The sequence below is a fragment of the Apaloderma vittatum genome, unplaced genomic scaffold (genome assembly GCF_000703405.1).
Source record: "Apaloderma vittatum isolate BGI_N311 unplaced genomic scaffold, ASM70340v1 scaffold10686, whole genome shotgun sequence".
NCBI classification, from domain to species: domain Eukaryota; kingdom Metazoa; phylum Chordata; class Aves; order Trogoniformes; family Trogonidae; genus Apaloderma; species Apaloderma vittatum.
In genome coordinates, this window is record NW_009722306.1 from 16,354 (window position 1) to 40,267 (window position 23,914).

At 40.3% G+C, this 23,914-nt stretch overlaps 1 protein-coding gene across 1 annotated transcript in view; it reads left to right on the plus strand.

The window, feature by feature from the left end:
• The first annotated feature begins 459 nt into the window (after window positions 1–459).
• PALLD (palladin, cytoskeletal associated protein) overlaps window positions 460–23,914 on the plus strand; it is a 35,674-nt gene continuing 12,219 nt past the window's right edge. Inside the window, exons 1-5 of the mRNA XM_009871727.1 lie at window positions 460–1,149; window positions 13,527–13,662; window positions 15,996–16,097; window positions 18,128–18,349; window positions 23,514–23,663. Coding sequence (XP_009870029.1) covers window positions 635–1,149; window positions 13,527–13,662; window positions 15,996–16,097; window positions 18,128–18,349; window positions 23,514–23,663 — 1,125 coding nt within the window. The 5' untranslated portion in view covers window positions 460–634. The remainder of the gene's footprint in view (window positions 1,150–13,526; window positions 13,663–15,995; window positions 16,098–18,127; window positions 18,350–23,513; window positions 23,664–23,914) is intronic.

Below are 23,914 nucleotides of genomic sequence, written 5' to 3' on the forward strand. Positions count from 1 at the left end.
CTGACAGGCCCACAGAGGCTACAGCAGAAATCAAGGCTGAAGCTGTTGCTGGGTAAATACCTGGGGTTTTTTGCTGAAATATGACCATTGAATGAAATAGACAAGAAATTAAAAGAAACCTTGTTAAGAACTTCTGCATTTATATCGACTGGATTGCTCCTGTAAAATATCCTAAGTATCTTCAAATTGTTTTAAAATTTGCCTTTTTTTAAGAATAGAAAGTTCTGTTAACTTATATTACGCACATATTTTTTCCCCCTTCCCAAGCTCAAAACCCAGACTTCTGTAGCCGTGTTTTATCCCTGAAGAACTGGGGCTATTCAAGATATGCAAACGCTTTGAACTATCCCTGCCTTCTGATTTTCCTCCACCGCAGATCAGTCGAACTTTTACCTCCTCCCCAACCAGCACTGCATGTCTGATCATCTTTTTGTTTGTTTTTCCTTCCTACAGGGACCCTATAAAAATACAGCAGCTGCAGAACCAAATTCGTCTGGAGCAAGAAAGTGGCCAGTGGTATCGTCACCAACAGCAACCTGATCGTCACCAGCACGCTCCCTCCTCTCCTTCCTTTCCTCCTCCTCCCTCCTTCCAGGAGCTTGAGTCCAGCCAGTCTGTCATCTCTCCTGTGCCAATGAGTATTCTTAACTCTCATACTTCCCCAACCATGCAGTCTTCCAGCTCCTTCAACTATGCTCGGCCTAAACAGTTCATTGCTGCTCAGAACATCAGCCCTGCTTCAGGTTATGTGACTCCATCTTCAGGATCGTCTACGTCCAGCCTTCCTTCTCCTATGTCTCCAACTGCTTCTCAGAAACAGTTTGGGAGAGTGCCTGTTCCCCCCTTCTCTCAGCAGTTTGCTCCAGAAGGGGAGTACGCCTGGTCTCCTTCTTCTCCATCCCCTCCGCCCCCGCCTCCACCTATCTTTAGTCCAACCACGACATATCCAGTGTGTGATTCCTTTCCACTTCCGCCTCCTCCACCCCCTCCTCTTCCTTCACTTTCTTCACCTTCCCACAGCCTGTCTCCAACGCCCAGATTTCCTAATTCCGGCCAGTCTCCAGCAGCTTTTCTCAGCTCCATGCTGCCGTCCCAGCCACTGCCCGTTTCTGTCAACGCTTTGGGCCTCCCAAAAGGAGTAACGCCTCCGTAAGTATCAGCTAATGAGCTCCTTGAGTTTGACTCTTCTGAAGATTGTGCCGAAGATTATTGCATTTGCTTCGTACAGTACTTTTCCAGGGTCCTTTGCTGTTACCTGCTATCTGAGGGAAAATGCATGGATTATTTGCAAGTGCCTGTGCACTACAGGTGGGATGTGGTTTTCTAACCCTTGCGGAAGTGAGGTTCCTTAAGAGTCTTAGAGTAGGAACACAAAAGCAGAGAAGCTATAGCTTTAAATCAGAGTTGATGAAAATACGAAAGCAGCAACAAAAGGCCTTGCGTGCCCAGGGCAGTGGAGGGAGATCCAGGAAAACTCTTCTCATGACCCAGTTCTTCTGAAGTCATGTATTCAGTGATATTTGCAGTCTGTGTTCCTATTATATCTGCAGGTAGAGAAATATCAAATAAAGAGAGCATTGTTGTGAAGTCTCTATAGCTTTGTGATACTTAAAGTATAAGGTATTTAAGTATACATCTGACAATGAAGTGGTCGCAACGATTTATTGGCTTTTGGCTAGAGGTTTTGTTCTGAGAAAGTTTGGAAAAGGGTTTAGGAGGGGATTTAGAAAAGCAGCGCATAAAAACAAACAGAATCCCTCCCCCTAACAGCTCCACATACTTGTTTTCCCCTTTTGTCTTCTCCAAAGGCCAAAATAGTATTTTGGAGCATGTCGGCTCCCATCATAGATCAGTTTGTCTTTCCACTGGCACTAGACTTTCATTCCATCCTTAGAGAACAAAGAGACATGCTGAAGGAACAAAAATGAGAATAGCTGTACCCAAGGATTATTTATAACTTTGTCTAGAAGTTTGTCTAAACATATCTACGGTATCTAGGTGACTTGCTCAGCTACATACTGTTGCGGTGGGAACTTCTCTTATTTCAGTCCAAGATATGAAAAGGAAGAGAAGGAAGAAAGTGGACAGATATCAAAGTAATAAATCAAGTATATGCTTTAAAAAGCATTTCTTTATCTTGATTTCTGACATATGGCTTGTTATGGAGTCTGGGCATAAAACAGATTTAGGAGAAAAATGAATAAATAGTCCAGTTTGCCTTTGCACTCCTGATAGTTGTGGTTTTCTGTCTTCCTGTGTCCTTTGCTCTGGCCGGGCTTCTCTACTGATACTGACTGCTCAAAGTTGCAGGATTAGTTTACTGACAGCTTGACAGGTAAGCACTGGCCCTTAAAAGCTGCCATTATCCCTGGTTTTCCAGGAAAGGCTTCGATACAGCTCTGCAGATCTGGATGGGAACTGGCTTCTCTTTCAAGATCCCTTCTGTGTGCTGTGAGGGCAAGGTGACAGCAGCAGCTTGAGCCGCTGCCGTGGCCCTCTTCCCCCATTATGCTGTGTTCATGCATGCGTGTTCTCACTCGAGGCCTTAGCTCTGCTCTTCCTCCTTCCCTTCCACCTTTGGACAGAGAGACCACTGTGCAAGGATGCCTCCCCCTTCCCCATGCCCCCACAGCCCGGCAGCCAGACAGGGCGTGCACGCGATGGTGTGTCCGGCCCCGCCGGGGCAAGGCAGCAGCCTCGGGCTGTGAGCTGAGGATGAGGTGGTTGGCTGCTTGGCCTGCATTCCCTCAGGAAATGTAGTCCAGATGAGAGCTGGATCATGTTAACTGCACTGAATGTTCATGTGTATAATTTATATATACGTGTGTGTGTGTATATACACACAACGAGCATTTGTCATCTGAACCATAACATTAAAGATGTACTGTGTGATGCAAAAAACACACGTACCTATTGTTATCTGTCTTTGATGCCAGTATTTCCCTGGCCTCTCCTCTTTCACTTTATTGTGTAGGTTACTAGTGTCTGGTGTGTCTAGCTGGGTAAATCATTCTATTTTCCATCATTCTTGTACCACTCCTGAGCAGTTTTTCTCCTCCCTTCCCTTGCCCCCACCGCTTTTGGTCTCTTCTGCTTTGTGCTGTGATCGCAGTTCTTTTTTTCCTTTTTGCTTCTGTTCCCTTGTGCTTTGTTCCATCCTCACAAATCCTGCTTTCTTGAACAGATTCGTCTTTCTGAGATGTTGTAGGTTTTGAGCCACTTACGGTTTTCCATAACCTCAGCCTAGAGTCTCACCATGTGCCACATGATCTCCAAGATCCATCAACTGAAAAGGATGACACTGTTTCCCAACAGTGTGCTGTATAGACTGGGTGTAAGTAATGAATTGGGAGATGTAAGTTTGGCTTCAGGTCAGCATCTAAAATGCTGGTTGGGCCGTGTAGCTTTGTCTCTACTTCATCAGTCATATAGGCGTGGTATTGAGAACGGAACGGTGGGTTGCTAAAAGTACAACCAGGGACGCCATGCCTGTCCATACCTCTTATGGAAAGGAGGTACAGTTTTTACTGGAGACTCCAGATACAGTGTTTGAAGTGATAGGATTTACTCTTTGGACAATAACTTTATGATTTTTTATTAGTATATTTTAATTTTGGTGTGAGCAGACTTGGACCTGCCATTGCATTTAGATACTTCAGTACTTTCATATGAAGTGTATCTAGAAGGTAAAATCCCCTGAAAACAGTTTTCCTGTTTGCTTTCAATGTTCTCGTGGCTTCATCCTCTGGGTGTCTTTTATGTATATATTTTGGGGTTAATAATTCGCTGTTCAGATTTTGATTATATGCTCTTTTTACCATGCTTGTTTACTCTTCTCTCCCAGGCATGGGCACTGTAAGACTGATGGCCAAATGTCTGAAGGAAAACAATAAATATTTGGCCTTGTCAGAGTCTCTTGTAATTACCAAAACCAATGTTTGGCAGAGTAAGAAATTCTGCAGATGGTTTTCCTAAGTTATGCATCTTAAAAGACTGTGGAAATTATGGAGTAATTTTTTTTTCATACATTTCAAGGATTTTTTTTCATTACTAAATCTTAGCACAATTACAGATCTGCTTCTCAAAAGCAGTACTTCGTAGACATCATTATTTTCTTCAGATTGCCTTTGTGATAGGAGCAGAATAAAGGTAACGTAATAAGCATTGCAGGTGGAGGTAATTATTTTTTGAGACAGTCAGTGGAATTTTCTGCAAAATGGTAGACACAGTGTTTGTCTACAAACCCACAGAGTCTTCATTTCTCCTCATGGAGTTAGATCTTCCCTCTGTCAGCTTTCTTCAGGCATTTCCTTGCCAGTGTATGTATCATCTTTGTTCTACTTTAAAGATAAATTAATCCAAGGAGGTTTTGTGCCTTTTCTTCTATTAGAGGTCAGACAAAACATTTCTAACCTCACTTCCATCCCTATATTCTGTCTGTGAGCCCGTGAGCAGTAAAGACTATGCTGATGTTTCAGCTGAGACTTGATGTTTTTCTTGGTTTGGGACCCTCAGATTCTATGGAAATGACAGCACTGCCTAAAACAGCTTGATCAAATGAATATTCTTTCCAACTGATAGATTTGGAAACATTGCACTGTTTGGATTTTTTTTGTTTGTTTCGAGTGTGGGGGTTTTTTTAATTTATTCTGGACATCTGAAATATGGAAACAGCTTTATATCATTAGAACCTGATAATTCACCTTTACGTATTTTAAGCATGCATTTGTAACAATTGCATGGTAACTGTCTCAGTTGAATAAAATATATCTCATCCTTTCAGTAAGCCCCAAACACTTCGTAGTGACCAGCATTTTCAAGCTGTGACTGCGGTGGCTTTAGCTTAATGAGCTTTGTAAATAACCTTTTTTTTTAATTAATGGGACATATTTGATAAATTCATGTCTTACCAGAGCAGAGTGATATTAAACAAAAGAGAAGTGCTGGTGGAATTTCATAGCTAATTAAGTATTTCAGGGTGTTACGAACACTCGTCAGTTCTTTCTGAGCTAAACACTCATTGGAGTAAGATTGTTGAATGCTGTTCTTAAACATCTCAGTTCTTTCCTTCTTTACCCAAAGAAAACTCTAGGGTGGTGGGTGTGTTGGACTCAGGTTATCTTTTGGTTAAAAAACAACTTCCAGAGAGCAGAGTTAATGTAACAGAAACCTAGAACTGGGACTGTTTCGTCCACAGTTAAATGTGTAGAAGCTAGAGTCTAGTCTTCACTGTTCATAGAACATGGGTGGTTGGACTAGATGATCTTTTGAGGTCCCTTCCAACCCCTGACATTCTGTGACTCTGTGATGGAAAAAACAAATTATATCTGTACAAAAAGAAATAACAAATACAAACTCTAAGTGAACACATACATTAGTAAGTTTATATTAGCATTTGTGAAAGCAAAAATAATCTTATGAGAAGGATTTTGTCACTTTTTAGTGAATGTTTAAATAACAAGTATATAAATCCTGCTACAAAAAAGGTCTAGAGTGATCCAACCTGCAGAAATGGACTCTCCTTCTTAGTATAAGAAATGTGTATTGTCAGCTATACACATATTCTTTTGAAAGCATCTTCAAAAATTACAGGATTTTCTTAAAGCAGACACTTTTTCTTAAAGTAGATATCTTCAGCACTATTACCTGAATCACAGACAGAAAAAAATCTGACTGTACAGGGTTGGTGAAAGAACATGATTCTAGATTTACTACTTTCTGAAAAAGAATAGTGAATGGAAGAGAAGACATTGTTTGGAATACAAAGTTGTCTAAAGTTTCTTGTAAAATGTAATTAAATAAGCAGCTTTTATCACTCTACATAATAAATTTAACTGTTTAAATTGTTTCAGCAACCTCTAGAACTTTAAATCCAAATCTTAAAGGGAATTCTGTGGGAATCATGAGAACAGCAACATGAGAGAGAGATCTGCACTTTTTTCCACTTTGATTCAGAGCTGCTAGTCTGTTCTCGCAGCTGTGTACTGTCACTTGTCCATTGAATCCTGTCTCAAGTAGCACTGAAGCAAAAGTTTTAATAACCTTTCTGTTCCTTGAGTCAGTTAGTGATGATGGTGACCACACTGAGGAAAAGCCGTGCTTCTCCAGCCTTTTATCTTTCAGCTTTCAACAATCTCCCAGTACAGCCTTCATTTTGGAGTAAACTGTATTGCTCCCATGTAGACTGGACATTTACTTTTACTGTTTCTGTAAATTATATCTATCACAACTGTAACACGTTGAGATTACTTGCAGTATGGTTGATGTGAAAATAGTAATATACAGCAGGAAGTACCTTGATGAAGAAGTTTCAAACTGACAAGAAAGGTCAGGGTGTTCTCTTGCTTCTAAGGGAGCTCATGTCATCTCTGTAGGCTACCTGGATATCAGGAAAATTTATCTGAAGACAAGCATTTCTATAAGAAAAAAAAAAAGTATTGGTAAATATTAGAGCTTGCATTTATTCCTAACACCCAATTTTCTTAAGCTATTTTTCTGTCTATTAGGGTGGTTTTTGGTTTAAAGTTTCTTGATTTATTGTGTTATACCTTCTTTTCTGGTGGCTTGGATACTACTTGTGGCTGTTAGACCAACACCTGAGTGGTTTATCTGTGGTTTCAGATTATTTCTTGCTGATTGTGCTAATAAATAGCTCATATTGGGGTCTTTGGTTTTGCACAATGTAACACCTTTTTGTTACATACATGCACATGACATTATAATAAACACATATCCCTATCAGCAATATGAATGCATGTTCTACTTGAACTTTGAAATTCAAGTTGTTACCCCAGCTCTAATCAATTAAATTTGCTCAGAAATAGAAATCATAGAATCACAGAAAAATTTATGTTGGAAGGGACCTCAAAGACCATCTAGTCCCAACCCCCCTGCCATGGCAGGGCCATCTCCCACTAGTTCAGGTGCTCAATGCTCCATCCAGCCTGGCCTTAAACACTTCCAGGGATGGAGCATCCACAACCTCCCTGGGCAACCTGTGCCAGTGCCTCACCATCCTCAGGGTAAAGAACTTCTTCCTTACATCTAGTCTAAACCTACACTCTTCCTGCTTCAAGGGTCATGGAGACACACAGACAGCAGCCAAGTAATTCACCTACTGTATCCTGACAGACATTGCATCTGGAAGTCTTTGTTTTCAACATACTTTTATCCAGTTGTTCTTCTAAACAGTTTTTGCAGATGCTTAAGAATGCTGTAAGATAACAAATGAACTTAACTAAGAAAATTAGTACATAAGCCTCTCTTGAAAGACGAGAGAGGCTGTTTGCAGCATTGCTTTGCAGCTTTTTTTAGTCTTCAGATTTTTTTCTTTAGAGGGCTTAATTTTGTAACTTCCTTCTTTGGAGAAGATCTGAATGCTGTGAAAAACGTTTGTGAATATAAAAGCCAGATACAGTGCTTGACAGTTGTAGAGACCTTAACTAGTAGCATTTAATCAACTGGAGTAAAGGCTAGTATTTTGGACGTGTTACCTTTTCTCAGTCCAGTGCAGGTTTTTCTTCACATGCTTCTGGCAGTTACCTGTTCTTCTCAAAATTTCATGAGCACTGTGCCAGCTTTTTCTACATTCAGGAGCAGTCAGTGCTTTAGTGATTTCTTCTGGATGCGTCTGGACATGTTCCTGTGTGACCTACTGTAGGGGATCCTGCTCTGGCAGGGGGGTTGGACTAGATGATCTTCCAACCCCTGACATGCTGTGATTCTTGACCACTAGTTCTAGCATAATTCTGGTTACAATCAGAAATGCAGATAAAATTACAAAATACATAGTATTTTTTTAAATTAATACCCAAATACATGTACCTCTTTTGAAAAACAAATGGCACTCGAGAGGTGGCATCCCTGGCCCATGACAGGGAGGTTGGATTAAAATGATCTCTGAGGTCCCTTCGAGCCAAGGCCATTCTATGATTCTATGATGATCTCTGTTAACCTTCACAGCATGAGAGAGAGGGATAACTTGCTCAGGTGGCGAAGGAACTGAAGAGGAGAATGAAAAGTAGTAATTCTTCTTTTGATGAGTAAAAATAGATTTCAAGAGATAAGCCTTAGAAAAATAAACTTTTTGGTGGTAGGTGTGCAGCTTGTAGGTGAGTTGTTCCCTGTGTTATCTAATCATTAAGAAGGATCAAACTGGCTCAGAGATATGTATTATTCCTGTCAGTCTTGATCCTATCTGATGCTGAGACATGATTTATATATTTTTTTTTCCAACTACAGTTTCATAACCTTTTATTGGCTTCTAGAAATAATTGAACTTCTGTTACATTTGTTGTCACCCTTAGTCAGATCCATGGCCCAGGCATTGCCCTCACTTGGATGTATGTAACATCGCGTTACTGAACCGAGCAGACTCGGGGTCTCCACAGCGCCTATGACAAGATCAGACTAAAAAGATTTGAATACGCAGCTGCAGCTTCAAAGTTTGCGAGCTTTTACAGTGCTTGTAGTAACTTTGTTCTTACAGTAAGTGAAAAGTGTATCAAGTGGGCAGGAATAAGCTGTATTTTTGGAAGGCTTTAGTTTTAGAGGAAAAATCAAGTTACTGTTCATTACCTCAGTACCAGAGAATTGATTTGGATTTCTGTGAAACCGAGCCATGTTGGCTGCAAACAGGAATTTGTTCTTGGAAGGGTAACAACAACCAGCCTGTTGCCCTTGTTTACACTGTAAAAGGTACATAGGAAAAGAGGGAGTCGCATCCAGCGTGCACTCTGTGTAATTAAAACATGAAAAGTACTGCTGATTTGGCCTTCTTTCTAAACAAACGTTAGGGCGAGTATTCAAAATGGAGGAGAGCCAGGCCGAGGTTGCAAAAAATCTGTGCTGTCAAAAACCTGTGTGAATTAAGATGACTGAGTTTTGGCAATTGCGCTGCGCCCTTTCTGACCAAAAGAATTCAGACTTGCCTGCTTTTATCTATGTCTGTATTTGGGCCCTCAGTGACTTTGGGGACGCATGTTTCGGAGGTACTTAAAATCTGTGTGATCTGCAGCCCGATTCTCGAAGGCTGATCGTTCCTTTGCACATTTGTGGTGACAATTGTGTGCTCAAGGGTAATGGTGTCAGTATCTTGAAATCTGTCTTCTCCAGCTCTCTCCTGCTACCTTAAAACTCACAATGTACTCAGAAAATTGCGTGAGGCAAAGAATGAACATACAAATACGTAAGCGAATTGGCAGACAGTTTTGTTTGATATTATCACTAAGAAAAGACAAAAGGAAAGCTGATGAGTCACTAAGGAGGACACAGATCTTAGGAACGTAATGCATCCAGATAAGGGCATGTGAGGATGGTGAAAAATATTTGCAAAAGCAGCTGAAGAGAGTTTGCTGCCAGACTGCTTTGACATGTAAACCATCTCTCAAGCTGAATGGGTCTGTATTTCAGAGGACAGATTTACTAGGGACCTTCTGTTTGTTGTCATTTTGAAATGAATCTCAAGAATGCATGTCTTGAGAGCTAAATTGGTGTGGGAGTCTGTATGTAAATATATATTTGTGTACATATTTTAAAGTGCATATATGTAACGAAAGAAAGAGATTCTAAAAAGAGGATGGAAACAGAACATCTGCAGGAAGAATTACAATTCCTCATGCACTTTTTTTTTTTGGGCCCCAATTTAAAATAGTCCTGAAAGAGAGAGAGATGTTCTAAAGACATTTGAAGAAGTTTTGACTTATACGCATTTTTAGAGTTATATTTTTAAACCGACTGCTTCCTTGCTTAAATACTTACTTGTAAATGTAAATTAAGAGAAGACAATCTGTTTTTCAAGCAAGTTGCCTTGACCAGGTTTTGGATGACACTTCCACACCCACTGTACAAAGCTGAGGATCTTCTGGCACCTAAGCAGAGACCTGGAAGGTTGCTGGGGAGTCTGCCTCTCCCGCTAAAAGCTACCAAAGACCCTCAGGCCCTTGCTGAGATGTTTGCATACCTTGTTCTTAAAATTCCTTAGCTTCCCTATGTGACTTGTTCTAGTGTTTAAATGTCACTTTTGGAGGGCAGAGAAAGGACAGTTCTACATTGTTTTTGTGTAAGCTAGGCCTGTTATTCTTCAAGTTGTTGTCTACTTGTCATCCTCAATGGTCACAGAGAACCATTGAATGCCAGCTATTTTTGGATGTTTTAAGTTTGATTCCACTCTCTAGCTTCATTCTCCTCATTTCCTGACTAAATAAACAAGATTAGTTTGTGTGTGTGACATAGCCTGTCACAAAAGCTATGCTTTTAAAACCATCTGGAAGTTTTCGTGTTCTAAAACTGTCCAGTTTGCTGTACTGTACTTGAAGTGCCTTGGTGAAACTTCATTCCGTGTCCAACAGCAAGGAATCAAGGAAAACAATGAAGTTTCATGTCATATGCTAATGTGTTCCACAATTTTATTTCATTCCTTTTGAAGTAATAGTGTTAGCCCAAGTTTTGATCTCACAGATTCTTGAGAGATGTTTAATATGTTAATGTTAATTATACATTTGTATTGCTGTCATGCTTCGAATATTTTTCCCTGAGTTTTATCATCATTTGACCTCTAGACTAATTATGAAGATTATTGTAAGTGACAGTTGTTACCTGCAAATGAGTTACAACCTCTGCAAGTTCAGCATCACCAGCCAATTTGAGAAACGTTTTTTACTTCACTACTCTGGTTGTTAAGATTGAAATACAAAGTATTGAATATACGCAGACCTTTGAAAGAGCTCATAGTTCTATATTCCTCTAGTTTAACAGGATAAAAAAAAAATCAAAATCATTGTTACCCTCTGAATAGCCCTTTCAAACAGATATGCAGCCATATAATAGAAGTTTCAGCCAGGCTCTGTTTCCCTGATTTACCGGGGAACTTACTGCAGCTCCCAGAGGGTTCCGCAGAAGCCATAAACTAAAGGGTACCAAAGCTACTTCTTTTGGCCTATCCAAATGCCCTTTAGCCTGACTGAATGAGAAACGTGCGGTTTGAGAGGATTCAAGTTTCATTTCCCTATTGCACCTCATTGTTTTGAAATGGAATATGATATTGTTTTCTTCTGTTTAGTATGGACACTGAGCTTTACAAACTTGTAGTTCACTTGGTACTCCTTTCCCTTTTAAAAATTAGTGTGGGTTTTTTTCAGAGGTAACTGATAATGCTTCAGAAAATGCTTTTACTTGTTACTCCAGAGAACATACTCAGCCCATCCCACTTTTTTCATCTGCTGTTGTGACTTTCTTGGGTAAACTGTACATTTTACAATGACAGTTTATTAGGTGCCAAGCATGAGCAGGCCTTTTCCTGCAAAGACTCTTTTTGTCGTGCAAGTATGAAATTTGTAAGAATGCAAAATGAAAACTGCATTTCTTAATGTATCACTTGGAATTTTCAAGATAGGATGCACGTCTACATTTAAAGCTGGCACAAGGCTTCTTCAAGGTGAAGCCAAATTTGAAATTTGCTGCCTTGATGTTGGCTGGATTTTTGTGTGTGTGTGTGTCCTCATCTAAAAAGTGACAGAATTCAGTTCTGTGGCAGTGCTGGCCTGGGTGGGGTGAGAGGCTGGAAGGCAAAGGGAAAGACCGTAAGGAGAGACACAGACGCCACCTTTCCACCAGCCTTCCAGCAGCTGGTCCAGCCTTCCTGAGGGACATCGTCTTCCGACTCCCTCTTCCCACCTTCTCCTGTCCATTTTCCTTCCATATCTTCCTTTATATTTACTGTGCCCAGACTTCTTGCTGTGTTGAAGCATCTCTTTCTCAAAGGGACCTTAGCCTCTTCTTTTTTAGCTTTCTCTTGTCTCCCTGTAGAAGGGATAGTTTTCCTGACTTCTTCAAAATAGAGTGAAGGAGACTTTATTACTTGTGACTGAGAAGATCCCTGGCCAAAAGCTGAGGGAATTATTCTGCTCAGGAACTGAGAATATCTCCAGCTAATGGCTGAATATTTCTAGGGTGAGAGATGTTGTCCTCTGGCTCCTTGAGACATTAGGAAAATGTCTGCTGCTATTCTGCTGTGATTTAACGTGAAAATGCAGTTCTTTTTATAAAAACACCATTTTCCCATTTTAAATTTACTTTCAGGAACAGAATATGAAATGTTTTAGGAATTTAGAGAGAAATGTTTCCAACTACTGTCTTCTCCATTTATTCACTTAATTCCTTTTTGGCTGTTGACAGCATATGTGTATTGTTTCATTTTAACTAATGCTAAAAATTACCACTGAAAACACTTGCTGAAGAACTAAGTTTCTCTAACCATGTTGTAGAAACATAGCACCAAAAAATACTCCAGAAAATTTGGTATCTTCATATCATTCTTGTTTCACATTTTGGTGCTGATAATTAAATTATTGAGTTGTGTATTGGAAAGAAGTTTACCATTTACACGCTATGCTGGTATTTTCCATCTCTGTCATCTATAGTTTGTCAATTTATCTGATTTCATTCTATATTTTTTTAAGTAATTCCCATGTAACAGGCTGAGCCCTAGTTAGTTGACGAAGTTAAAAAAAAATCCACAAAAGTAATATTCAATCAGTATTGCTGTTTTTAACAATAATGTGTGACTTCACTGGGGAAACAGGGTGTACTGCGAGTTTAAAATACTGATAGCAATGTTGGTTTCTTCACAACCACAGAACAACAGCTGATCCAACAACCACCATTGTTGGGCATTTCCAGCAGTAGAACGAACATAGTATCACTGAAAAGTGTTAGATATTAGCACAGATTGGAAAAAGATAAAGAAAAAAAAACCACACCAAAAAAACCCTTTAGTGCCATTCCAGCAAATGGAAGCGAGACATCCTGAAAGTGCAATCGTAACTTGTAGACTGGTCTGAGGAATCGCTTAGCCTTGTGAATGCAAACTGCAAAGCGGTTGCTCTTCCCACTGCAAAACGCTGCTACTGAAAATTGCTTTACAGGGATGGTTTTTCTCTTTGCCGTATAACCTAGACTCTGTGAATGGCTGTTCTTTCAGAAACAGCATTTACATGTTGCGTTCTCGGTATGTGTTCACAGCGATATGAAGAATAAACATGAAGTTATGCGTTGTGTATTGCAAACCTTGAACGAGGAATTAGTTAATAAATAACATAGGAAATTAATTATTAAACTGCCTTGTCTTACACCTTTCTGCTCTTTATCCCTCTCGTACATCATAGGAACTGAGTTTATCTTCCACCTCCCCTTATCTACTCATGCTTTCTGTTTCATGTTTCCTCTCATTTTGCTTTATTGCCCTTGCGCATCTGTCTTCTCCCTGAGTGTTCGGTGTTTACAGCCTCTGCTACACAGTCCTGAGCTCTATTTTAACCAATGCACGAATAAAGCGTAGTTTTTTGTCTTTAAACTAACTGTTTGATCAGTGACATGAATTAGAAGGGATAGCACAGTAGGTTAAATGCCAGACCTCTAATTTCAAAGGTACAATGTCATTTTCTTCATGAATAGCAATGACTCCAGATAAATTTCTAAATATAAATGATTTCAGGGAAGCTCATGAATTTTCCTGTACTGTTTTGCAGGGGATTTCCTAAGAAAACAGGCAGAACTGCTAGGATAGCATCAGATGAAGAGATTCAAGGGTCAAAAGATGCTGTAATTCAGGATCTGGAAAGAAAACTTCGCTTCAAGGAAGACCTTTTGAACAATGGGCAACCGGTATAAAAACATAAAACAACCTGAGAAATGGGAGTGGTCATCTAGGGTAGTTTCTCAGATTCGCTGCATATAAAATGATTGTGTGTAGACTGTTTTTGTATTTTATGTACTCATTTTAAATCGCATTTCCAGGGCTGCACCTCAATAGGGAATGACAGTGTACATTTTGGCCTGTCAATCCTTCTCCTGTTGGGCAACTTTACTCCGACTTTAAGCAACGGAGGCCTCGAAGGTGATGAAAGAAGCCTGCAGTCTGTACCTCCAGGGCTTTTTCAGCGTCAGAGGCCATTTGCTTTTGACGGTTCATCACCGAGTGATGCGTATGCAGAGCTCTTGATCACTCCAGGCTCACTCTACCTTTTGCCTAGCTCTCGGACAATGGAGGGAAAGAAGTTAGTGGATACTGGACGGCCACAAGGCAGTGAGAAACAAACCTGTTAGGAATCAGGCATTGTTAGGTACCACAGCTGTGGGAATTTTTTGACCAGTAGAACAAAAAGCAACCTGTAGTACTAACTTACAGACTTTATCAAGAATTAATGATCTGCTTGAGGAGTCAAGAAATGAGGTAAAATGGGCAAGTATATCAAATAATTGAAATGCACAGCTGCAAAGTTCTCCATTAAATTTTTTTGCATTTTTAAGATACTTTTAAAAGATAAACCACTGAATTCTTCCTGCTCGGAATTGATGAGGAGCGCTCTGTCAAGACTTGACTATGGTTATTAAGGCACCCATCTAAATGTCTTTGAAGCGGGAATCTCTTTTAAGAGGAAAGTAATTTTTAACACGTAGGTTGTCACCCCTGTTCCGTCCATGAAAGGTCTTCCAAAGCATCTGAATTCCTTTGTGTCACTGAAAGGTAGCTGCTTTAGGTTTCTCAGAACCAGGCTCAGGAGTTTGCCGTGTCTGCTCCCCTGTCTGAGACGTGCTCGTCTAGTTCAAGACAAGTTATTGGGTCAGTGTCTACTCCACAGCTGCTGGATTGTGGTTCTTAATAAGGGCAATGGAGCGAAGCAGGGAAAGCACTTGGAGTGGCTCAGTGCTTCTGTACTTACCTTCCTCCGCTGACTGCACAGGATTTGGCAGTTTTCTGTAGCAGTTCAGCAAAATCATTCTCACAGTGTGTAAGTTCCCATTTTTTTTCAAAGGAGGTGGGCTGGGCATAACTGTCAGTGCCTATTTTGGAAAGTGAGAGAGCTGTTTGGCCCGGGCAAATAAATGGAATGTCCTGAGAAAGTCCACATGGCCCAAGGAAGAAAAAAAAAAGTCATCTGTGATCAGATGATGTGGGAGCTTGAACCAAGTAAATTCTGGTTTTTGTGCTTGCCTTGAGGCTTTTACCTTGCAGATTCTTGTCTTGGGTGATTGTGTTGGTGTAACCATGGCTGTGGGCACTTAATCACAGGAGAAACTAAAGTGAAGAAAAGTTCATGGCTTGCTTCAACATTTGTAACCAAGCCAAGACTGATGCCTAGTTTTCATGAGTCTCAGCCTGATTGTTAAGCTACAATACAACATATTAAAAAATTAATTTAATTGATCTTTTTGTAAATGGAAGCGTTAGGTAGATGTAATGGTTTACAATTTACATTCTTTTTTCATTTTTCTGTTTAAATGAAGCATTTCACCGTGTCATGAGTTTGCCTTTCATTCACTGGTGTTTTTTTTGCAATGTTACTTTGTAAGAAAATATCCAAGCACATGAATTGTGTTATTGAACATAGAAGGAAAAATAATGCTGAAATAATTGAATTGGTCTCTTAAGGTTTTCTTGTAGCTTGCTTTGCTTAGTCTTTTATAAGCTGTCCCCTTAATTTCCTGAAAGAGTAAGGAAAAAAAAAAAGGAAATAGAAACCCATTGGATTATATTTTTCGATAAAGCTGTCATATTTTTGACTAAATAATCAAGTAGTGCAGCATCTCCTTAACACTTTTGGCAGAGTTTTCTGCTGCGTGGTTCTGATGTAAAAATTGACCAGAATGTCTAGCAGTAAGGTTTGGGATGATTTGACATGCGCTTTTTTTATGGCCATGCTGATTTAAGCACTTCCTATTGCTCATTCCTGCCCAGGCTCCTGGCAAGAGAATGGAATCAAATGGCAAAGTCAGGGCAAGGGCTGCTTAAGCCAGAAGAGCCACTTGTAATGCAAAAAAAATGCATTACAAACTGTGGTAGAAAATTTCTGTTAGAACTGTATTGCTGCTCTCTTTGAGTAACATTAGTTAAAGCGTTGCTTACTGTGCAACTGTCTTGTAGTTCTTAATGAGAAATAAGAACTTTGCTTTCTTCTTTTCCTCTGTCCTCACCCCCCTTCTGTTTTTTTGTTCAGAGATTAACATACGAAGAGAAAATGGCTCGTCGACTGCTGGGAGCAGACAGTGCTGCAACTGTCTTCAACATACAGGAACCGGAAGAGGAGCCCGCTGTACAGGTGCCATATAACTCTACAATCTCATAGGAAAACAAAAAAATCTCTGTTACTGTCTTAAAGTCCTACACAGGACAATAAATACACACAAGATGGGACGGTTTTGATTACAGGAGTCATATGTTATATATCAGTGAAGTAAACTGGAGGCTCACATGCCTGTTGCTCAGTTTTTCCACACTGAATAAGGTTGAGAGTTCTCAAATGTCTGCTCTCTGCTTTAAACTCTTCCGTTTAGCCTGTTCTCTCCTGACCTTTAAGCCTCTCGAGGAAGAAATACATCTACTATCTTGAAACTATCTTCTCTATATGTGTGTAATCTGCACTTTTTGGAGGCAGACCAAAAACACAACGGAACGTCTGCCTGAAAGGCCAGGTACATGCTCTCCACTGTTCCAATGCCAGAGTTGCTATTTGGAAACGTGCAGCGTTCATTTGCTTTATGACACATAAAGCGTGTTCTCCTGATAAAAACTCTGAGAACCTGGATGCCTCTTGGTTTTCTCTCTGCCTCTTGATCTCTTTTTCTACCCTTGCAGGAAGCTCGCTCTGTTGGTGCTTCTGTAGTGAGTCCTGTGGATATTCAAAAGGTTAATGGTTTTGCCTTTTTCTGTGCTGCTTTTTTGTCCACTGACTGGTTTTGGATTTTTTTTTTCTTTTCTCTGTCATCTTCCCCCTTTCCCTTCCACTGTTCTGGGTTAATAACAAGAGGTCACCTAGAGTTGGTAACTGGGGAGATGTGGGCTGTGTTTAACTGCAGTAATGTGTGCTCCACTGCTTGTCTGCTCTAACGTTAACGCACTGATACTAACGGCCTTGCATCCCAACCACCTGCTATTTGTACTTCATGATTTACTTGTATGATAAACTTTCAGGGAATAAAGAAATCTAAAAATAAAAAAAACAGAGACCTTTGTAAACTGAACTCTCTCCTTCCACTACTTATCATTATGATTAGTTCTGTAACCAGGCAGTAGAAAGACTATGTGTTGTTGCCAGGCCAGAGTCAATGGCAGAGGATGGGAATGAGAAAGGCTTCATGTGAGACATGTTGTATCTTAAATAAAAGAAGAGTCAGAGGCAAAGGCGTAAGGTCATTTGAAAGAGTGCCTGAATTTCTGCTGAATGAGAAGAGTATTAGCTAATACCTTTTTTTAATTTTTCTGCTTCTGAGCTTTCTTACATTCTGGCATTATCTTCGTTATCACTAAGATTCAAAGCCGGACTTCTGTGCTATTAAGTAGATAAGAGTGAACAGGTCAGGAAAGTACATAACTCCCTGTATTGCAGTGATGTTTCCCAGCATCTGAACAGCAAATTTGAGTGAGCAGTAGTGCTTTACACTGGATGAAGCTTTCCACTCTTATTTCTGTATCTTGAATACTCTTATGACAAATTTGGTTTTTAAGGAAGAAGTGATGCTTTTGGCCAGGCAAAGGGGACCATGGCAACAGGAGTAAAGGGAGGCCACTATCGTGGACTGCCAGTGTTGTCATTTTCTCTTTTTTTTCCTTTGCTTTTACAGGCAATTGTAAACAAAACCATTTTAGCTTTCTGGAGCAGCCTCTGGTACGGTTCTATGCAACAGCAGATGTGAACCATATGGTCTTCTGGATATTTGGAAACAAAACCCACCCTAAATCTGCCTGTACCCTCAAGGAAATATTAGTGTGTTTCTTTTGTCTTTATGAACTGCTCCAGAATGCTTTTGTTCTTGCAGGCTTGTTGAAAAAAAAAAAGTGAAAGAAAGCAACCAATGACTTTCCTTCCTCTTATAAATTAGACTTTAAGGTAACATGAAGTAGAATTTTTTGCCTCATACCAGATGTCTTCATTGTTTCATAGGGAAGTTATTGGAGGCACAGATTATAGTGTTTTTCTTCAACAAGATACAGTTTCCTTTTATATGTAAAACCTTAATGGATTGTCAAAGATCAGTAGAATAAAAAAAAAAAAAAGCCAACATTAGGAACAGATCTTGCTGAGCAGAATGTTGAAGTTGGATACTAATATGTACCTTTCTTGTTTGACAGGAGTATAAAGTCTCCAGCTTTGAGCAAAGATTGATCAGTGAAATTGAATACAGGCTGGAGAGATCTCCTGTGGAAGAATCAGATGACGAGGTGCAACATGGAGATGAACCTATTGATAACAGTGTATCGCCGTATTTTGAGATAAAGCTGAAGCATTACAAAATCTTCGAGGGAATGCCAGTCACATTTACATGCAAAGTGGCAGGAAATCCAAAGCCAAAGGTAAGGGAATAGAATAAATATTTCTAGAAACACCTGAAGAGTTCTATGTTGGTACCTTACAGTGAGCACCTGGACCCTATGTGTTGTATCTTATATCTATGTGTTGTATCTTATTGGAGAAGCAGGTGTTCTCTCTTGACAAGGCAAACTCCTGTCTGATATCAACTGTCAAATCTCTTTTCACATGACTGGACTCAGTGACACGATTCAGGTTAGATATTAGGAAGAATTTCTTTACTGAAAGGGTTGTCAGCCATTGGAACAGGCTGCCCCGGGGGCAGCCTGTCACCTGGAAGTGTTTAAGAGACGACTAGCTGTTGCATTGGGGGACACAGCTTAGTAGGTTGATAGGGCTGGGACAAAGGCTGGACTCGATGATCTCCTAGGTCTCTTCCAGCTGAAACTATTCTATGATTCTATGAAATATTTAGGTTTATACTAGACAGAAATCATGCTCTGAGGCTTTGGCTCTCAGTTAGTTCCTCCTGAGACTTCATCTCAATTATTCCACCTAGAAGTAATACTTCCATCAGTTTCAGAGTTACCTTCAGGGTGCAGTGCAGTGCTGGAACACCCTGTGTGAACTGGCACAGGAATCCCAAAAGCAACCTCATCAGGCTAATGCAGGTAATTAGCTCAGGCACAGCAACATCCTAATGCAAAAATACGTTGCTTCTGGTTGAGGAGCCAGCGTGGCATCGCTGCATTCTTCAGCATTGCAGAATTTACATCTACACACTATAACAAGACTAAACTTTATTAAAAGTTAGAGTAAGGCTTATTAAAATGCCATAAGCTCCCATATATCCCAAGAGCAAGATGAGACATGACGGTGAGGTTTTAATGATGAGCTTCTGAGGCAGGGTTGGGCTTGGGAAGCATTTCCTTTTAGCAAATGTGAAAGTACCAGTGGTGTGATGTCAATAGTCTTGGAAGAATGCCTTCCTTCGGTAGGTTGTGTTTAACCAATTCAAAGATCGCTTGGCAATCACCCCACTCGTTACACAACAGGTAACAGCAGCAGCTTCTTCACCTTTCTTGCCAAAGCCAGGATCTTCCCCATGAGGTCCTTGCAACTCTTACAGTGTCCTCTTGTGGACAGGGACTCTTATCTTCTCAGACAAAATCAGAGATGCCTTTTCTCTTAGTCAAGATTTTCGCAGGAGGAGCCACATCCAAATCTCTCATCTAGTGTAAGTTTTATGAATATTTAGGATTTTGAACAGAGATAAATGCAAATGACTTCACATGTCCAATGATACAGGTGTTTGATACTGCACAAACTGCAAAAAGAAAAATGGGCTTTGTCAGGTAGCAGAGAAAGAACCACAGAGAACTAGGGCTATGTCTAAGTCAACAAGTAGTGCAGACCAGAAGAAGCAAATCTGTAGAATGAGAAGTCCATCCTAGCACATGTTTCCGGAGGTTTTACTTCAGGCTAGCTCTGATCTTGTCCCACAGACTGAAGCAGATGCAGCACATTAGACGTGTTCTTGGAGCACATTTTCTGGCTTAGTTTCAGCTGAAAAGAATCCAGTCCTGTGCTCCAAGACCACAACATGATGTGAACCACTGCGAAATAAGTGGGGCTGATCCGTATGCTCGTACCAAAAAAGCACTCCTCCTTCAAACCAAGGGCTCGCAGTCCAGTCTGGCTGAAACCAAACCTTTGATGTCCTGCATTACTTTTGAGGTGACCGTACCGAAGAGTCTGTTATGAATAAGGGTAGAAGGCAGATGGATTCGGTGGAGTTAGAGGAGCAGCTTGCTGGAGAGGTACTTTTTGCCCGAGGCTTATGACTAAGTTGCTGGATCACCTCTTATGAGTCAGCCTTAGTCAATGTAGCCATTCCCTAATTTTCACAGTTTTCAATTAAGGTGTAGTTTCAGAGTCATTTTAATCTGATTTAAGATAGATGAAAGAGGATGTCTCCTTTCCCTCGCTCCCTTTGTTTTGGCATTGGGGATTGCACAGCCGAGAAACCACACCATTATCGTAGTGCTTCCCCTAAGAGCACGGTGTTACGCGGGAGTACCCGACACTCTCTTTTTCTGCAGAGTCAAACCACACACGTTAAGAAGTGATTTGTGCTTGCACCTGGGACTGTGACCCTTTATTCCATTTGCTTACAGATGCTTTCTGCAATTTGTTAAGTCGCTTGGGCTGGAACTGGTTTCAGTCCTTTGGATGGCCACTTGTCAACTGGGCTTTGCAGATGTCAGAGACTCTACCTTCCCCTCTGTATCTGCCGGAGCATGCCGAGATAGCAACTGTGAAATGCTCCGTGGCTGAGGGCTGCCCTTCTGCTGTCATTTGTTGAAGCTGGAAGTGTTGCCCCTGAATAAATTCTTTACTTTGGCAAATGAAAAGCTGGAAATAATTTACTACCTTGAAGCTCCTCCCTTCAAAGTATTCTGTCAGCTCTGCCAAGGAATGGCTTTGGGAAGGACTGTAGTGTTTCTGAAATCTGGCATTCATTACAAGGGATTTTTCTAAGCAGGGTTATTGGCGTGATTATTTTTTCCCCTGAACATGCCATGTAAATTGAATACTGATGTGCAAATTCCATCCTCAGAAATTACTTTTTAAATCCGAGTCTACTTCTGTTATAACCTTCGCTGTAACATAAAACCATTTTCTCATTAAGACGAGAACCTGGAGTGATAGAGGAGAGGTTGTAGAATGCTTCTTTTTAAAGGATATTTATCCTCAGAATTAGAACACCCCATACAAAAGCTTAATTGAGACACGAACGTTGCATAAAGCTCGTAGTGCTCGCTCTTCACATAGCTGAATATAATTCTTGGTGATTAAAAATGCCTGTGCTGCCCAAGATCAAAACCCCTTTTGTACTGCATATCCCATTGTACTTCTAGTCATTACACATTGGTTTCTGAAAATCTGGTGCAAATAAAAGCAATCCAGACGCAGTGTTCAGCGCTCACGTAGTTCAATGGCACATTTATTAAAAGGTACCTAGAAAGAAAATACTTCACTGCAAGGGCCATTGTCTCCAGCAGCAGTAGTATTTTACTTATTAACTCCATGCCAGACAAACCTAATATTAAGAATTGACTGCTCATAAGTAAAACCCAGTGAGGCCAGTGCTTTCAGACCTAGTGGAACTAAGTATTGGATGACACACACGTGGTATTTGAGCAGCTAGTTCAGGTAATATTTGCATGTATTTCCATGTAATAATTCCTGGCATATGTCTCCTGATACTTTTCTGATAAGTGGATTGTTATTAAATAATTACTAGGTAATGCAGTTGATTTCCAAGCAATGTTATGACACATGCAAAGCATGCAAGTTAAAACTCATTTTTTTGCAGCTATGTTGTTACCAGCATCCATTAGCGTGTGTATGGAAGTGATTGAATATCTTTTGCATCTCCAGTAAGTGCTCTGTCAGCAGATGAGGAGACGTGACTGAATCTTTTGTTAGCACCACAGAGCCTCTGTGAGGCTGCCGACAGACAAAATGGGAAACAAGTAGAACCAGCTATTGAGGAAATGAAATCCTTTCTAGTTACACATAATGCATAAAAACCATACATGGCAATTAATTTTTAAGGGAAATTTCCACTCATCCCTCCAAAACCTTCTTTGTTGTCTCTTTTGTGAACTTTAAAAGTACAGGCTTAACTTTTCCTCCCAGAGTGAATTTAGAACTCTAAATGTTGGCGTGCATGAAGAACCTGGCATATTAACCTCTGTCAGGAATTGTGCTTTGCTTTGTCACTTCATTTTTACTGCAAAGATGGCACCTTTTCCTTGCTCTGAGACCTACATCCCACTTCACAAATTACAGAGGAAAACATGTGTGTTTTTCCTCGTGCAGAACAGTCCCACAGTCATGCAACCAGGACAAATACAGTTGTACTTTGAGTACAAGTTGACTTTGTAAAATCTGTGTAGGTATTTGCACAAGTGACTTAAGAAATATTGAGCATTGCTGGCGTGCTGGTGTAATGCACGCTTCAGAAATTACAATGTTCTGCTTAAATATGGATTTGGGAAGGCGACCACAGCCTTCCCAGTATAAAATTTTTCACATATTCCTCTGTGTGTTTTCATGCACACACCGCATTTTTCTTTTGATTCCAGCAGATTTCAGCTCACGATTTTACATTATTTTTAAAATGTAGCAAAAAAAACCCAAACCCAAAGCTAGGTCAAAATATTTGATTTTTTTCTTTTTTTGCTTGAAGTTTGAGGCATTAAAAACACATATGTATTGTTTTGTGTAATCCATGGCTTACTACAAGATATTTTTCTGCATACATCATTTTCTTGGCTCACTGAAAGCAGATCTTGGGTCAGCCAGAGAATAAAATTATGTATCAAAAGTAATGGAAAAGACCTCTGTGTGATAGATAATGTAACTGTTCCGTACAACTTGGAACTGTCGTGGTGTCGGCGTGCGGTTATTAAAGGCGCTCTGTGCGCTGACTTGCTTTGAATGATTTCCTATGACTTGCGTGAATCTGCCCGTTTCTGTAGGTGTCTGTCACGTTTCAACCACGTAATTATATTGACCTGGCACGTTTGCACACGGAGATGCTTGGAGCCAGCAAATCCCCTTCTGCCTTTTTTGGTCCAGTCTGGTCACTGTAATGGATGTAGGACAAAACTGGTGTTTCCACACTGAGATCATTACTTCTATTTTATTCATCATTGAATTAACTAGTCCTACAATTATCATGTTATTTTCTGAAAAGAGAGCAATAGAGTCCTCAAGTTCTTTTTGCAGCTTCTTCAGATTTAAGTGAAATAAAAATTTAAAATTAGTCATCTTCTCTGCAATGGAACTTTTCTTTGTAGTGATGTTTATTTTCAGTTCTTGAAATGCACGGCTGCTGTCCCATCCTTGGGATGGGCACAGCCCTTGTGCACCTGTAAATTTCTTCAGTAGCTGGTTACGCTGCCGATTTTCTCTTTGAACAATCGCTGGGCTGTAACTTGTCCTTCAGTGAAAGCGGTTTGTGGAGTGTGGTTCTGCACTTTTACTAGTAGATCAGACTGGGTTTTTTAATGCTTACCAGAGAGGTTTTCAGCAGTTAACATTCGTTAGTGCTATTAATTGAGAAATGACGATGAGCAGCCACCTCTTATCAGCTGTGCCTTGATTTTTGGTTTTGTGTGTTTCTTTCTTCTGCAGATTTATTGGTTTAAAGATGGGAAGCAAATTTCTAAACGAAGTGATCACTACCGAATTCAAAGAGAACCTGATGGAACTTGCTCGCTGCATACTGCAGCCTCCACCCTGGATGATGATGGGAATTACACTATTATGGCTGCTAACCCACAGGTAAATGAAGGTTTGGCTCCAGAGCAAACATGCTTCTGGACATAAATCTTCAGAAAACGATCTCATCTTACGTATGCATGATTTAATTAAATGATGAAGTCACCATAAAGCATGTGAGTTAGATTTCTGTTTTCATCTTGCATCAGTAGGGTGGGACCTTTCTATCTCCAGGAGATTAGCAACTCAACAGCAGCTTTTTCTCCTATGGTCTGAGGTTTCAGAGGGGAGGGGTGTTGTCTTTTAATCACTCT